Source organism: Cololabis saira, chromosome 18 (assembly GCF_033807715.1).
Source record: "Cololabis saira isolate AMF1-May2022 chromosome 18, fColSai1.1, whole genome shotgun sequence".
In the NCBI taxonomy this organism is placed as follows: domain Eukaryota; kingdom Metazoa; phylum Chordata; class Actinopteri; order Beloniformes; family Belonidae; genus Cololabis; species Cololabis saira.
This window is the reverse complement of record NC_084604.1, coordinates 3676716-3693943: the sequence shown is the minus strand read 5'-3', so window position 1 is coordinate 3693943 and position 17228 is coordinate 3676716. Positions and strand designations below refer to the sequence as shown.

Here is a 17228-nt window from a genome sequence, read left to right as displayed (position 1 = left end):
GCTACATCCCGACTCTGTAGCGTCTTTTTCTCCTAAAGCCGCGGTGCAGGTGAGTTTTTTCGAGAGAACAAACTAGTTATGGGTCGTTGTTGTCGCTCTTTTTTCTTCTGGGCAAAAAGATTCTTAAAAACCGACATGTCGCCATGGATTATATCTGAGACTGTAATGAACGATTCATCAAAGGTCCCGTTCTTGAGCTGCTGCTGAAGCTCATTGGTCGTTCTCAGCTTGTTGCTAAGCAACCAACATTATTGACACAGGAAGTGAAGAAGTGAGGAGACTGTTTAGCCAATCAGAATGCAGAACACGATGCACAACGTAAATCCATACAGTACCTGCTGAAATGAAGGCTAGAGGGGAATTAATGGAGCATTTAAAATAATGTTTTTATTTAAAGTAACTCAATAGTTACTTTTCATAGTAACGCATTACTTTTTGGTCTAAGTAACTGAGTTACTAACTGAGTTACTTTTTTAATGAAGTAACTAGTAACGGTAACTAGTTACTATTTTTCAGTAACTAGCACACTGGTGCTAGTTACTAACACTGGTGAAGACTGACTGAAACTGGGTCATGTGACAAGAAATGATCCCAAACACAACAGCAGATCTACATCAGAATGATGAAAATGAAAGAATCCAGGTCCTAGAACGACCTGGTCCAAGTCCAGACCAGAACCTGATCCAAGTCCAGACCTGAACCTGGTCAAAGTCCAGACCTGAACCTGGTCCAAGTCCAGACCTGAACCTGGTCCAAGTCCAGACCTGAACCTGGTCCAAGTCCAGACCTGGACCTGGTTGAAGTGCTGCTTAAGGTGGATCTACAATCTACTGAATCATGTAAGCAGCAACATTCCTGCATGATTTGTTAATTTTTTTTGGCTTCAGTTTTGTTCAACAAGTAAAAGCAAGATGAAGAAAGTTATGCGGTCATCTTCCTGAAGTCCACACCGAGACCAACCTGATGTCATCATAGTTTATCCAAACAGCAGCATCTGAGGACACTCGCCAGTAAGAAGACGCAACGCGCTGCTGTGTATCGTTTACTGAACCGTTCAGGTGAAGCCATGAGATCATTACAATACACAGTGCTCAGTGGATACAGACACAGTCAAACGTTACTGTCTTCGTCCGCGACTGAAAAGCAGAGCTGATGTTCTGGTTTCTGGTTAATGTCCCAAAGGTGCTGTCTGATGTCCAACTGCTCCGTTGACCGGCCGCTGGCCCGGTGGAGGAGTGACGACATCATCATCCTCAGTCTCGTCCCGACTGGAGGCTGAAAGAGCTCTTCCTAGATCTGTGAGTGAAAAATGAAAACAAACACACCAATGATTCAAACCTGGAAATAGACGGAGTTTAGAGCTTTGAAGAAGTTCTTGGCTGAAGCCTGGTCTGGTACAAAAACCAGTCCTGGGCTACATAGTTAGGTTTCACCGGTTGTACAGGAGGCAGGAGCTCACCTTCAACCATCACAGACCCCCCCCCCCCCCCCCGGACTACTCCATACTTCTGTTACACTGTCGACACTTTACTTTACATTGCCACTTTACACTGTATATTTTTTTATACACCACAGTTACTCTAATGTACATTTTTTCTGACATTCTTATATTTATATATTTTTGGTACATTTTTTGCACATTTCTTGTACATATTTATCTTATCTGTTAATTTTATTTTATTTTATTATCCTATTTCATACTTCAACGTCTTCCTGCTCAGTTGCCTTGAAATTGCCCCTCGGGGATAAATAAAGTTTTCTGAATCTGAATCTGAAATCTCCAACACAGAAACCATCTCTGCTCCTTCATATTCTAACTTGTGCTTCTCTTTTTTGCTGGGAAACAGCCACCGTGCTGCATTCTCACCACCACTCGCTGTGCCGTGTTTTGTTTGCTCGCCAAGCATTGGCGTATGTTCCGCACCACCAGCTGTGGACGGTTCTTGCCTCGGTTCTACTTGGGTCGTACATACGTTATACTGGATGTCTCCACTTGGAGGCAGAATACTGACCCAGAGTCAGAAATGAAACTATACAATATGGTGACGCTGTTGGACGTTATTGTTTTCCTGCTTTTTTTGTCATGGCAACACCAACACCATTGGGTATGGTGTTGGGTTGGTACATCTTGCCATTGGTATAATGGAAAGTTTGTTTCTCTTGTGCTGATTGATGGTGAGGAACTTGATGAGACGAATCACTGACACAATTTCTCCTCAGACTCTCCTATTCAGCACAACACCTTTGACCTCCCTGACCTTGACCCTGGTAAATCTCTAGGTAGTGTAAACTTTAGTGTGTCAGAGTCGCTCCTGTAGTTTCTTGTGCTGGCCCCCTCTTCTCCTCCCTTTTCTCTCTTTTGTCCATGTTGCAGCATCCTTTGCCGGACACCGGAACCTGCAGGTGGTCGTGGGTGGCTTGTAGCTTGCATTACGGAGCACAAGTCTTTCCCTGATCCCTTCCCTTCAACCCTTCCCCGACCCTGCACCCCAACCTGGGACTTGCTGATTGGGCCGGAGCTTCGGGAGCTGCGTGCTGGCCTGCGGTCCCCACCCCTGGTCATCCCGTTGCTGCTTCCACCTGCCTGCTGTGCTGTTGCCGTCCCTGACCCACCAGTCTGGCCCTCGGCAGGAGGGTCCCCCCTTATGAGCCTGGTCCTGCTCAAGGTTTCTTCCCTCCTAAAGGGGAGTTTTTCCTTGCCACTGTTTGGCTTAAGGTTTTTCTCCCACTAGGGGAGTTTTTACCTGCCATTGTTTATGTAATAACTGCTCGGGGGTCATGTTCTGGGTATGGGTCTCTGGAAAGCATCTAGAGACAACTCTGTTGTATTAGACGCTATATAAATAAAATTGAATTGAATTGAATTGACCTCCCTGGTCTCCCTAACCTCCCTGACCTCCATGGCTTCCCTGGCCTCCCTGACCTCCATGGCCTCCCTGGCCTCCCTGACCTCCATGGCCTCCCTGGCCTCCCTGACCTCCATGGCCTCCCTGGCCTCCCTGGCCTCCCTGGTCTCCCTGACCTCCATGGCCTCCCTGGCCTCCCTGGTCTCCCTGACCTCCCTGACCTCCCTGGCCTCCCTGACCTCCCTGGCCTCCCTGGCCTCCCTGACCTCCCTGACCTCCCTGACCTCCCTGGTCTCCCTGGTCTCCCTGGTCTCCATGCTCTCCATTGCCTCCATGGTCTCCCTGACCTCCCTGGTCTCCCTGGCCTCCCTGGCCTCCCTGGTCTCCCTGGTCTCCCTGACCTCCATGGCCTCCCTGGTCTCCCTGACCTCCCTGACCTCCCTGGTCTCCCTGACCTCCCTGACCTCCCTGGTCTCCCTGACCTCCATGGCCTCCCTGGTCTCCCTGACCTCCCTGACCTCCCTGGTCTCCCTGACCTCCATGGCCTCCCTGGTCTCCCTGACCTCCCTGACCTCCCTGGTCTCCCTGACCTCCATGGCCTCCCTGGTCTCCCTGACCTCCCTGACCTCCCTGGTGTCCCTGACCTCCATGGCCTCCCTGGCCTCCCTGGTCTCCCTGACCTCCATGGCCTCCCTGGCCTCCCTGGTCTCCCTGACCTCCCTGACCTCCCTGACCTCCCTGGCCTCCCTGGTCTCCCTGACCTCCCTGACCTCCCTGACCTCCCTGGCCTCCCTGGTCTCCCTGACCTTTCTGGTCTCCCTGACCTCCCTGGTCTCCCTGACCTCCATGACCTCCCTGGTCTCCCACTTGCCGTGAAATGCTGCTCCGACCCACCCTAGTGCCTCTAGGCTGTAAGTGAATATCGCCTCTTATCTACGCGTTACATATTTATTCAAGGACATGCAGGGCTGACGTACTGAAGGAACGCCGGATATGTCTGCCAGGACTAGTGTGGTCCAGGCAGTTACATCACTAGCACACATCATTTCCCCTAGGTCATAGTCGAGAGACGTACACGTGAACTTCCCCTGTTTATCCAGTGTACCATGTCTACTTTGGGGGACGCCCTTGCGTTGAACGCAGACATCAGCACGGATAAAGTTGGGCCAAGCTCAGATCTTCATCTGGTGAGACGAAGATGTAGATTCACAGGACTGGATCCACTGGATCAACCACTGGATGTTCATCTGCTTGAACAGTTAAATGTGTCTCTGAAAAACTGCTAGATGGGGTGTTCACACAGAGCTGAATGGGTCTGCTGCAGACAGGAGAAAACGTTCCCCTGATGTCCTTCTCATTCACCACCACCATGCCGACACAGCAATAACCTGGGCTCCTTCCTCACTGGTCTCACTGATGTCACTGGTCTCACTGGTCTTGCTGGTCTCACTGGTCTCACTGGTCTCACTGATCTCACTGGTCTCACTGGTCTCACTGGTCTCACTGGTCTCACTGGTCTCACTGGTCTTGCTGGTCTCACTGGTCTTGCTGATCTCACTGATCTCGCTGGTCTCACTGGTCTTGCTGGTCTCACTGGTCTCACTGGTCTTGCTGGTCTCACTGGTCTCACTGGTCTCACTGGTCTCACTGGTCTCACTGGTCTCACTGGTCTCACTGGTCTTGCTGGTCTCACTGATCTCACTGGTCTCGCTGGTCTCAATGGTCTCGCTGGTCTCACTGGTCTCACTGGTCTCACTGGTCTCACTGGTCTCACTGGTCTCACGCTCAAGAACTAATCTCTAAGAAAATAGAAAAGCCTTGTCTCAAGAAAATTTCAACTTTTTGAAATTATTTTTTATTTAAGTTTTAGGAATTATAGTCAGGAATTTGTCTCACCCCATTGGGCCAGATATTTTTAAATTTTGACTGGATTTATGGACTATTTAGCCTGTTTCTTGATGGACACATGCCCTGTAATGTAGACAGTGTCTGAAAGCTGAAAGAACTGAGGAGCAGGTTGGACCTGTTACTGTTCCAGACCCTTCTGTTTCAACCTTGGATCACGTTGATGGAAACTAGGAGTAAAGTTGGGGGTAAATCATAACTATACCACAGTGGAAGTCAGCGTAGAATCTAGTGCTGAAGCAGGGTCAGGGGTTGGTACGGCTGATCCCGAGCTAACCCTGACACTAAACAGCGTCCTGACACAAGGCCTTAACATCAGGTCAGTGCTTGTTCTTCAATGTTCAAAAGTGGGGTTTTGGGGATGTGAGGAGCTTTCAGGGTAATCTGAGATCAAATTAATTTGACGACACCACGAAGCTCAACAGAACACCCAAAATGTACCTCGGTATTAGTTTCATACAGTTTATGGAGCCTGAAAACCACACAGTGCCATTAAAAGAATATTCTGGAAGTAAATAAACCGTAGGCAGTGTTGAATTGAAGAAGTTCAACCGATGCCCAAAAGCTGAGTCGTGCGGTCAGACTGAACTGCTAATTTCAAGCCTGTGATCCCTTTCAAACACTTTGTTCCACCATGTGATGGTGTGGATAATTGTGCAACCATTTTAAAGACTTTTTTGAACACTTCCAAAGTTAAAATAACTCTTTGTTCTTAGGTGAGGAGTCTTTTCATACTATCTTCTAGGTGGAACGATGGCTCTGGGTCTCGTCACTAGACACTTGTTACATCAGTGGCATATTTACTCTTCTAACTCCAAACATCTTTGATTCAAATCCTTTTGGTTCCCAGTGAAGTTTACACTAACTGTAATCTAGTAATAGACCTAGGGTTGATTTAAATACAGAATATTCCTTTGAGGGTTCCAGCATCTGTCTGGACTCACATCGACAGCTTCCTGGACTGACTGTCCTTCATCCCACAACCGCGGTCCATGGTTTTACTGCGCTGGCCCGAGGTAACCGTCCTGTGGTCTCTCTGGTCCAAGGTACCAGTCCTGTGGTCTCTCTGGTCCAAGGTACCAGTCCTGTGGTCTCTCTGGTCCAAAGTACCGGTCCTATGGTCTCTCTGGTCCAAGGTACTGGTCCTGTAGTCTCTCTGGTCTAAGGTACTGCTTCTGTGCTCCATCATATTGTTCCTATGGTCCAGGCTGCTAGTCCTGTGGTCCACCATGCTTGCCCTGTCCAGGAGGCTGGTTGTGTTGCTGCGGATCAAGACCGGCATGGAGGAAGTGGACTGGGTGGTCAAGGTGAAGTGGGTGGACCTCATGGAGTCATCTGTGGGACACAAGAACAGATATGATAGTGGAGACAAACCCACAGGGATACCTCCTGAGTAAGATGTGCCCATACCTTTGCTGGAAAACATGGAGGACTTCCCAGAACCTGACGAGGTGCTCAGATCTTTGACCTTCCTGCAGCACAGAAAACATTTAGAACATGTAAACTGTGTTTAATCAAGTGTGTCAAACATCATCAGATGATCTCTAGGACTGAAACCTGAGGCTGAGGTCTTGTTTGACCTTTTTATGGGGGTTTATGGGGAAACCAGGACTGGCCTCTGATCTGTCGCCTGCAGGCATTCCAGACCAGAAGGCTGTTGAAAAAAAAACCATCATAAGGTTTACGTGATTTATCCTGGCTGAACTTAGCCTGGAGTTGGTTGCACGAAGCCGAGGGGAACACCGTGGAAGCTTAGCCTACCCATGTGCTCAACAATAGGTTTCTGGAGACTTGGGTTCAGGCCTAATAGACTCAGTACGTATGTGGTTGCAGCATTCAGCTGGTCTGAGTTTGCTTTTGCGCTGAACATTGTCAAGTGAACCGAACCTTCTGAATGACGTGTTCCCGTCCTCTGCTGCAGTACTGAAGGAGATGACATGACAAACAATGAAGAGGAAGATTTATCTCCCGTTTATCTCCTGGTTACTGCAGAGCTACTTCCCTGCTAGTTAGTTTGCAGGCTTCATTGTTCCTGTATCATTTTCATCAGACCGTACTCCTATCAGTGCTTTTACCTCATCCTCACTGTCCAACCAACAACATTTAATCCAAAAATTGGTAAAATCTGAGAGGTCTGGAGGCCTGGACCACCCTCTTTGGCTCAGTTAAAACCAGCGATCCACTTCAGCTTGGAATAGCCCATGCTAATTGTGGCAGAGTGGAGGAGCTGCAGCCACTCAGGCTGATGGGACACAGGTGTGGCCCGTCAGCCTCTCCACCCTGCCAGCCTTATAAGAGGAGAAGCTGCTGCTGAGACGGGTGGTCAGACTGAAGCTGGAGCTGCTGATCGTGAGGTGCTGCTGGTGTGAGGTGCTTGTGTACTATGTCCTGGGCGTGTGGGTGATTATAATAAAAAGGGTTCTGCACTAAGCTCCGTGTCCTCTCTATCCTGTCGGTCGGGCCCCATGGCACCCGCCGTGCTACACTAATCTATGATGATAACTGGGGTTACCATCCTCTGACTGAATCTGTCCCAACGTCCTCTTTTCTGATGTTGCTACTAAACTACATTTGAAATGAGAGCAGTTGGAGCTGAACTGGGGACTGGTGAAGCTCTGATTGAGGACCAGCATGAACCTCAACGTGCCAACACTTGGCAAACTGACCACAGCCTTGGGGTCTCCGGCCAGCCTGGAGGTTGGCTGGGCCGAAGTCGGCTGCTCCTCCTGCTGCCAGGCTAGCTGCGAGGATCTGGTTGGGCCAGGTAGAAGCCTTCGTTCGTAGACAAAAGGTGCTGCTGCCTGCCTCATGCCTAACCTTCCCCCTCGGCAACTCCAGGTCAAAGCCCCTTAACAGAACAACAACACATCTCATCTTTAAATAAGCCCAGCTAAAGTCTTATCTAAGCTATGTTGGGGTTTGTCCAGGTCTTTTATGCAGTCTATAATTTACACATCAACAAAAGTTAGTCTGTCCGCGGCATCGTTTGGAAACCAGGAACTTCCATTAGTCGAGCTGAATGGAGGGTGGGGAGACGGTGGCTCTTACGGAAGTCTGTCTGAGCTCACAGGTTTGGATGTCGTCGGCTGACTGCTGAGGGACCGGCTGCGAGACAGTTTAGCCTTCCTCATCTCTTTACCTGCACAGAGAAGACAGTTTGTCAACCTCCTCCTCCTCACCATCAAGACCATCACAATCATCATCACCTTACCTGAGGACGGGGCTGCTGCAGACGAGGACACGGACATTGACTTGGTGGAAGACAGACTGGTCTTACTGTCTCTTCCTGTTGGAGAGAAGAGTTTCACAGAGTGGAGATGTGATCGTCTCTTGTATCTCAGTTAAAAGTGAAGGTTACGCTCACGTTTTCTCTGCGTGTGTTTCTCTGAGTTGGGTTTTCCATCGGCCTGCTGGCGCTCCAGATGTTCCTGACAACGCAGCAGATGATATTTAAACAAGGCAGATCCAGTCTGAGTGAAGACCAGCCAGGTTCTGACTCACCATTTCCAGGAGCAGCGTCTCCTCCTTCTCCTTCTTCTGGTCCAGTAGATCCCGCTCCTGACTCTTGTGAAACTGAAAGACACCAAGGTGTTGCAGAACAGGAGTGAACTGGATGCACAGTTGAGTTCATATGTTGGCAAAACACCCATAATGGTTTTCTTTTCATGTCTGACAGCAAAGTTGATGAAACTTTTCCTGTTGTAGATCAGTTTTTGTCAGAAGAACGAGAGATCTTTTTCTGACATCAAAGCCAGGGGTTTACACACCCTTGGTTAGTGTTTGATACAGTTAACTTGAAGCTCTGAGAACCTCAGGGACTGGTCTACTGCTGGGGCCGAGTCCAGACTAAACAAGGTGAAGCTGCATTTCAGATTTATGCTCCGAAAACCTTGACCAGTCTTCCGGAAGATGTGAGACGGACCTCAACTCTGACAATGTTCAACTCCAGGCTGAAAACGGTTCTGTTTAGCTGACATGACAACTGACAGGATATTATTGTTAATTTAATTAATTAATTAATTAATTATTATTTCTATGTTTTATAGAATGGTTTTGTTTGCCTTCTTGGGATTTCATGTAGCTGTAAAGCACTTTGAATTGCCTTGTGGATGACTTGTGCTCTGCAAATAAACTTCCCTTGTCTAGCCTTGCCTTGCTTAGCCTTGCCTATCCTTTTTTTTAAGATTTTTTTTTGGGCTCTAGTGGCCCTTCATGCAGCCGTTGGGAAGTATAATCCAGAATCACGGCATACACTTTCATTGTTATGCTGATGATACGCAGCTCTACTTGTCTATGAAGCCGGATGAAACAGAACCGTTAGTTAAACTTCAGGCATGTCTTAGGGACATCAAGGACTGGATGTCCAGACATTTCCTGCTTCTAAATTCAGATAAAACAGAGGTTATCATTCTTGGTCCAGAGCATCTTAGGAAGGGATTAGATGGTGTTGCGATGGCTTCCAGTGCAACTGTGAGAAACCTTGGTGTTATTTTCGATCAGGATTTGTCGTTTAAACCATATGTCAATCAGGTTTGTAAAATAGCCTTTTTCCATCTCCGTAATATTGCAAAGATTAGGAAAATCCTCTCGCAGAGTGATGCAGAAAAACTAGTTCATGCGTTTGTATCTTCTAGACTAGATTACTGTAATGTGTTGTTAGCAGGATGTCCAAGTAATTTGCTGAATAGGCTCCAGCTGATCCAAAATGCAGCAGCACGAGTACTGACAGGAATTAGCAGGAGAGACCACGTCTCTCCAGTGTTAGCGTCGCTCCATTGGTTACCCGTAAAATTCAGAATCCAATTTAAAATTTTATTACTTGCGTATAAAGCCCAAAACGGCTTAGCTCCGCATTATTTGCAAGACCTGATAGTGCCTTATGTTCCTGTCAGAGCTCTCCGTTCTCAGAGTGCAGGTTTACTCGTAGTTCCTAGAGTATCTAAATGTAGATTTGGAGGGCGGGCGTTCTGCTATCAGGCACCACTACTATGGAACCAACTTCCAATCTGGGTTAAGGAGGCTGACACCACCTCCACCTTTAAAACTAAACTTAAAACATTTCTGTTCAGTAAAGCCTATAGTTAGTGTTTAGTAAACCTCTAGCTGGTGTTGGTAAATCTCTAGGTAGTGTAAACTTTAGTGTGCCTGTAGTTTCTTGTGCTGGCCCCCCCTTCTCCTCCCTTTTCTCTCTTTTGTCCATGTTGCAGCATCCTTTGCCGGACACCGGAACCTGCAGGTGGTCGTGGGTGGCTTGTAGGTTGCATTACGGAGCACAAGTCTTTCCCTGACCCTGCACCCCAACCTGGGACTTGCTGATTGGGCCGGAGCTTCGGGAGCTGCGTGCTGGCCTGCGGTCCCCACCCCTGGTCATCCCGTTGCTGCTTCCACCTGCCTGCTGTGCTGTTGCCGTCCCTGACCCACCAGTCTGGCCCTCGGCAGGAGGGTCCCCCCTTATGAGCCTGGTCCTGCTCAAGGTTTCTTCCCTCCTAAAGGGGAGTTTTTCCTTGCCTTGTTTGGCTTAAGGTTTTTCTCCCACTAGGGGAGTTTTTACCTGCCATTGTTTATGTAATAACTGCTCGGGGGTCATGTTCTGGGTATGGGTCTCTGGAAAGCGTCTAGAGACAACTCTGTTGTATTAGACGCTATATAAATAAAATTGAATTGAATTCATTGAAGTTACAGACAGGAAGGGGTCTAGAGAGAGAATGAGGATGACATGCAGCAAAGGTGCGCAGGCCAGGATTCAAACCTGCGACCACTGCAGGAGGACTGTAGCCTCAGTATATGAACCACTTGCTTAACCCACTGCGCCACAGAGCAACCCTCGCCTTGCCTAGCCCAGCCTTGCCTAGCCTTGCCTCGTCTTGCCTAGCCTTGCCCTGCCTTACCTTGCCTTGCCTCGCCTTGCCTAGCCTTGGCTTGCCTTGCCTCGCCTCGCCTCGCCTTGCCTAGCCTTGCCTTGCCTAGCCTTGCCTTGCCCAGCCTTGCCTTGCCTTGCCTAGCCTTGCCTTGCCTTGCCTAGCCTAGCCTTGCCCTGCCTTCACTCGCCTTGCCTTGCCTTGCCTTGCCTTGCCTAGCCTTGCCTCGCCTTGCCTAGCCTAGCCTAGCCTAGCCTTGCCCTGCCTTCATTTGCCTTCACTCGCCTTGCCTTGCCTAGCCTAGCCTAGCCTTGCCCTGCCTTCATTTGCCTTCACTCGCCTTGCCTAGCCTTCACTCGCCTTGCCTAGCCTTGGCTTGCCTTGCCTAGCCTTTGCTTGCCTCGGCTTGCCTTGCCTAGCCTTGCCTTGCCTTGCCTTGCCTAGCCTTGCCTAGGCTTGCCTTGCCTTGCCTTGCCTAGCCTTGGCTTGCCTTGCCTAGCCTTGGCTTGCCTCGGCTTGCCTTGCCTTGGCTTGCCTTGGCTTGCCTTGGCTTGCCTTGCCTTGCCTTTCCTAGCCTTGTCCAGCCTTTCCTTGCCTCCAGGCCCATTCCTATGATGGGTAGGTGACAGGTCTCAGTTGGACCCAGGACAGAGACAGAACCAGTTAGAGAACTTAGGTGTGACAGAGACAAAGGTGTCCAGCGCCGGCTCCGTCTGTGTCCACTGGTACCGCCCACTGGAAATCCCAATGAAACTAGACTGATCCTTTGGATTGAAGTGGACGGGTAGCCAGGCTAAAGTCAGTATCATCCACACATTAGTCTTCAGGACTGGGGTCAGAACTCTTATTGGGAGGAACTGGATTAATTTAAATAGACTAAATTAGATAGTGGATGAGTTTCGTTTGCAGGGGGGGCTTTGAGAAGAACCAGTGCTGCTTCACATGCAGAGGAGCCAGCTGAGGAGATTTAGGAATCTGATAAGGAAGCCAGCTCCCTTGGGAAGTGTTTTGGACTTGTCCAACCAGTAGGAGGCCTGGAGGCAGACCCAGGACATGCTGGACAGATTGTATCTATCCCCTGGGGGAGTGGTCTGGGGAGAGACAGGTCTGGGTCTCATGGATGCATGAACTTTGACTGAACCGCATTGGACTTGTCTTCTGTGTAAAGAGCCTTGAGATGACTGTCATAGTGAACTGGTATTGTAGGATTAAAGGAGATCCGTGCATGACCAAGCTTTTATTTGGTGGCTCATATCTTCAGATGATACTTAATTACAGCTACAGAATCTTGTCTTCACAGGGCGGCATCTGTTTGGTGAAGAGCCGCAGCGTTTCCTGCAGCAAAGCAGCCAAACACCATGCTGCTGCCACCGCTGCAGCTAGGCTGAGCTTCCTCGTTTGTCATTCAAACATAAACAATGATCATCATCAAACAGTCCTGCTTTAGTCCCATCAGATCACGGGACACGTCTCCAGAAATTGAGAACTTTGTCTCCATGTGCTGCTGTAAACCGTAATCTGGTGTTTCATCCAGTGGTTTAGAAGCAGCGTTTGTCTCGCTGTGAGCTCTTTTACTGTGGATAATGATCCTCTCTGTCTGGGATCAGCAGTCAGTCAGCCTATCAGAAGCTGCAGCTACTACCAAAACATCATGTGGGGTTTTAAGCTGTTTCGAACCACAGTTAACTTACCGGATGTTGAAATTGAAAAAGAGCTTCTGACATTTTATTAAAAAAAAGAATAAAAATGAACCTCAACTATACTGTCAAAAATGGAGAGAAAAAGTTACTTTTTTTGTACTTGCAGTTGAAATATTCATGAAACAGTTGCTCACAGGCTGGGACAGGTCCAGTTTGTCCAGTTCCAACACTGTCTAGAAAACACGACAGACACAATTAAACGTGGAACGGAGAACCAAAGATCCGTCACAGCTGACGTGCTAAACTGGTTCTCCATCTGGACTCATCTCTGGTGGGTGTTACCTTGCGGATCGTGGCCACCACATCTTTGTCTTTCTCCCTGCACAGAAGTTTTTGGACGCAGAAGTCAAGTTTCTGCAGCAGCAGTTTGTCGGCTGGCAGGCGGAGCGACAAGCGCAGCCTCGGCAGCAGCTGGCACAGCTTGTACCTGAGAGACAGGTGAGCAGGCCGGCAGGTGATGGGTATCTGCCACCGGTTAAATCCGTCTGATAGGGTAAAGCTGCAGGGACTTACCTGATATTGGCGACGGGGTCGTGAACGAGCTCCAAAGCTGGCACCAGGAAGTGTTTGTTAAAGTACTTTTTGGAGAAGATCTCTGTAGCAATTTCACAAACGTCAAGGAACCTCAGACGGTTCCAGTAGCTGCGGCCGAGTGCCAGATCTAAGATCAGAAACACCACGATCCGTTTGATGTCCTGACCCACTCCTGTCCTGTTCCCACTTTCGCACAGGACCAACCGAAGCATAAATGCTCTTACCTTGAATGAGTCGCTCCATCATCTCCTGGCGTTGCTCCTGCTTACGGTTGTAGCGTAAGAATGTGCAGAACGTCCGTGCTGCCTCCTTCTGCACCGGCAACACTTTCTGCGACCAAAATCAGAGCAGGGTTACTCGCCTGTGTCCTGGCTCTCCCGTGGTAATCGTGTAGCGCTAACAGGTGTTCGTGGTTCATACATTGGTGGTGAGGATGCTGAAGATACGAGGGGAGAAACTCTGGTGCAGCACCTCTCCAGGAAGTAGTCTGGCCAAGCAGCTGTAGCGCTGCAGCAGCTTCTCATGCAGCCGCCAGCGCAGCGAACATCCAACCTTCTGTTCGGCCAACAGCAGCGCCGAGATCAGCTCCTGGACCTGAGAACCACAGAACGGGAGAACCACAGGAGGAACCACAGGAGGAACCACAGGAGGAACCACAGAGGACAGAGAATGAATTAGGGGAGGAAAGAGCAGGAATCAAAGCAGGAGCCCCAGGAGCAATCAAGGAAGGACAGAAGAAGAATGATGGAACGACAGAGAAGGAATCACGGGAGGAAGCATGGGAAGATACAGGGGAACCATGGTAGGATTAATTTTAGGAATCAGAGGAGGAAACACAGGATGAGTCAAGGGTGGATAGGGCAGGAAACATGGGACAAACCAGGGAAAGAACCAAGGGAGGATAGTAGAAGAACCATTACAGAAAAGAGAAGGAATTTGGGTTAGAACCATGGGAGGAACCACACAGGGATGAATTTGGGAACGACAATAGGAACCATGGGAAGAACCGGAAGAGGACAGAGGAACCATGTGAGGAATCAAGGAAGGATAGAAGAGGACATATGGAATGAAAGAGAATGAGATGCAAGATGAACCAAAAAGATTGAGAGTGATGGGAAGAACCATGGGAGGATAGAAGGGGAACCGCAGGATGACAGAGGAGGCCCACAGGAGGACACAGACGTCCGGTACCACATAGAAAGAGCAATGACATTAGAAGACATGAAGGATACATGAACCTTCTCACCTTATTACTGAGCGTGGAGTTTTCTCCCGTGGACAGAAGCAGCTCCAGAGTTTCCTCCAAGTGGTTCATCAGTGCGTCCAATACCTTGACCACAAACACACACATGAACACAGCAGCTCCATCCGGAGCGTCGTCTGTCTGCATCTTTGAGATCATTACAGAGGAACTTTAATGGACCATTACCTGAGCACATCCAGCCCAACAGACAGACTGGGACCCAGATTTGCTGCCTGCCCTAAACCCTGTAAGACCCTGTTTGACCATGGACTAAGATTATTAGAGCATACTGATTACCCCATATCATTATTCGAACTGTAGGAAATCTGAGACCACCTGACAGGGCTCATAAAACTCCTTCTGCAGGAGATCTGCATGTGTTCCTCTTTGTCTGAAGATTACTTTGTTTTAAAGGTTGGACCATAACTTGTAGCTGCGAGGACAATGTTACCAAAAGGAAAGGATGCAACGATGCACCAGTAGGGGAACGGTCACATACTTTCATTTACAGTCATTACAGCTGTTTCTAGAGGCCACCTATCACGATTACCTCAAACAACTGTGATTTAACATGTAAGGTGTGTCAGTGCGAAGCATTGACTGCTGTTATTCAGATGTCTCTGTCATGGAAAGGAAGTGGTACTCTTGTAAGTCTGTAGACTCCTATCGGGAATGGAAAGATAGTCTAATAGTATACAAAAAAGCCATTCGCGAAGCCAGAACAGCTTATTATTCAACGTTGATAGAGGATAACAAAAGTAACCCACGTTTTCTGTTCAGCACTGTAGCCAGGCTGATAAAGAGTCACAACTCTGTTGAGCCGTGCATTCCTGCAGCTCTCAGTAGTGAAGACTTTATGAGCTTCTTTAACAGTAAAATCATGAGAATTAGAGAAGAAATCAACCAGCCGGTTGTAGGTGTTTCTTCAGCTTTAGCGACTTCCCTAGGCTCTGACTTGACTCTAGACTGTTTTGATTCTATAGACCTCCCTGAGCTGACCTCACTCGTTAATAGAGCTAAGTCAACCACATGTATGTTAGACCCCATCCCGACTCAACTATTCAAAAATGTATTTTCTCTTAATGGTACGACAATACTGGACCAAATCAACCTATCCCTAAATTTAGGATGTGTACCATGTTGCAGTAATTAAACCTTTACTTAAAAAAACCTTCTCTTTACCCGGACATCTTAGCTAATTATAGACCAATTTCCAACCTTCCATTTGTATCTAAAATTCTGGAAAAGACAGTTTCAAGCCAGTTATGTGACTATTTGTATAGAAATGATCTGTTTGAAGTCTTTCAGTCAGGTTTCAGAATGCATCATAGCACAGAGACAGCACTGGTTCGAGTCACGAATGACCTTCTTATGGCCTCAGATAAGGGATTAGTGTTCATATTGGTTCTATTGGACCTCAGTGCTGCTTTTGACACTGCAGATCAGCATTTTACTGCACAGGTTAGAGCATGTTGTTGGTATTAAAGGGACAGCCTATAGTTAGTGTTTAGTAAACCTCCAGTTAGTGTTAGTAAACCTCTAGTTAGTGTAAACTCGAGTGTGTTAGAGTCAGTAGTCATAGTTGCAGCTATAGAACAAGACTATAATAGTTAGTCTCAAATAGAGCTTTGCGGTAGATATGCTGCTATAGGCCTATGCTGCAGGGGGGACCGACATGATCCGCTGAGCGATGCCTCTCACCCTTCTTCTCTTCTCTTTTTCTCTTTTGTGTATGTGTCATGGTTGGTCCTCCAGCCTTCAGTGGTTTTCCACTCCCCTCTCTCCTGCTCACTCCATCTGCCAGCCACGCCCACCTCGTCACTCACTCCATTCACCTGCTCTCCCAGCTGCAGCCCCTCAGCAATCAGGACAGCATAAAAGCTCCTCACTCCTGCACTCTCACTGCCAGATCGTCACTCTACGTTTGTAGATGCAAGACCTTCCAGCATTCCCTATCTTGACCTCCCGTTGCCGACCCTGCCTGTTCCTGGATCCTTCCTTGTCTCCTGCTATCCGTTGCCTGACCTTGTCTTCCGAACCTGACACCGATTGCTGCCTGGTCCTTGTCTTGCATTCCTGCCTGCTCTTCGTCCCTCCTGAGGGTAATAAAGCAAACCAGACAAACTACCACCGTGTGCTGCATTTGGGTCCAAAACCTTTTTCCTAACAGTATGTTTACAGGCCAGAGCTTCAGGAGCTGCGTGCTGACCTGCAGTCCCCCCCTCTGATCATCCCCTGGCTGCTTCCACCTGTCTGTGTCGATGTCTGCTATATGCTTGCTGACTTCCTGGCCTGACCCCCATCTCTGATCACCTCAGTGTCTGCTGTCTACATCTGTTTATATAGTTATCTCTGTAGTACACTAGCTGGCCATTGTGTCTGTGTCTCTCCTTTCTCTGTTATTCATTCTCTCTGTCTGTTCTCTCTTTTCCTGCTCTGTCCAGCTGGTCTCGGGCAGGTCCCCCCTTATAATCCTGGTCCAGGTTTCTTCCCTCCTAAGGGGCTTAAGGTTTTTCTCCCACTAGAGGAGTTTTTTACCTGCCAGTGTTTATGTTTATGTAATAATTGATCAGGGGTCATGTTCTGTGTCTCTGGAAAGAGCCTAGAGACAACTTCTGTTGTAATAGACGCAAGATCCTAGACACAACTTCTGTTGTAATAGACGCTATATAAATAAAATTGAATTGAAAGAAATTGAATCAACGAGCTGAAGACGGGAGGTTGGGAGGTTCAGATGTTCCACATCATCACCAGACCTGCACTTGCCTACGTTTACGTAATAGATGCGTTCGGGTCAGACACACCAATGAAAGCACACTCACTGATGACCCACACATGGAGGACAGTAAAGCCAGCTGGCCAGACATGTGACTCTTATGTGACAGGAAGTCCGGACAAGCATTTGGATTGAAGCTGCATTGGGGATTGTGGCCTCTCACCTCCAGAGCGTCATCCTGCAGCAGCAACAGAAGCTCGTTGTGCACCAGGTGGATGTTTGAGTTCAGCAGCTTCACCACCTAACGGGAAGATTTAGGGGCATCATGGGACTTCATAGGAAACAGCCATCAGGGAGAGATACCGAGGCAAGTTGTTTTATAAAGAGATACAACACATTTAAAATACATTTAACCCGGGAACCATT

General features: G+C 48.4%; 1 protein-coding gene across 1 annotated transcript in view; it reads right to left on the bottom strand.

Annotated features, from left to right (window-relative positions):
- Positions 1–824: 824 nt before the first annotated feature.
- ppp4r4 (protein phosphatase 4, regulatory subunit 4) overlaps positions 825–17228 on the bottom strand; it is a 45178-nt gene continuing 28774 nt past the window's right edge. Inside the window, exons 12-25 of the mRNA XM_061746873.1 lie at positions 17026–17103; positions 14090–14173; positions 13264–13437; positions 13068–13173; positions 12823–12970; positions 12592–12736; positions 12444–12482; positions 8253–8324; positions 8116–8179; positions 7963–8037; positions 7800–7890; positions 6162–6223; positions 5696–6086; positions 825–1296 (exon numbers count right to left, since the gene is read on the bottom strand). Of these exons, the coding sequence (XP_061602857.1) occupies positions 1254–1296; positions 5696–6086; positions 6162–6223; positions 7800–7890; positions 7963–8037; positions 8116–8179; positions 8253–8324; positions 12444–12482; positions 12592–12736; positions 12823–12970; positions 13068–13173; positions 13264–13437; positions 14090–14173; positions 17026–17103 (1572 nt within the window). The 3' untranslated portion in view covers positions 825–1253. The remainder of the gene's footprint in view (positions 1297–5695; positions 6087–6161; positions 6224–7799; positions 7891–7962; positions 8038–8115; positions 8180–8252; positions 8325–12443; positions 12483–12591; positions 12737–12822; positions 12971–13067; positions 13174–13263; positions 13438–14089; positions 14174–17025; positions 17104–17228) is intronic.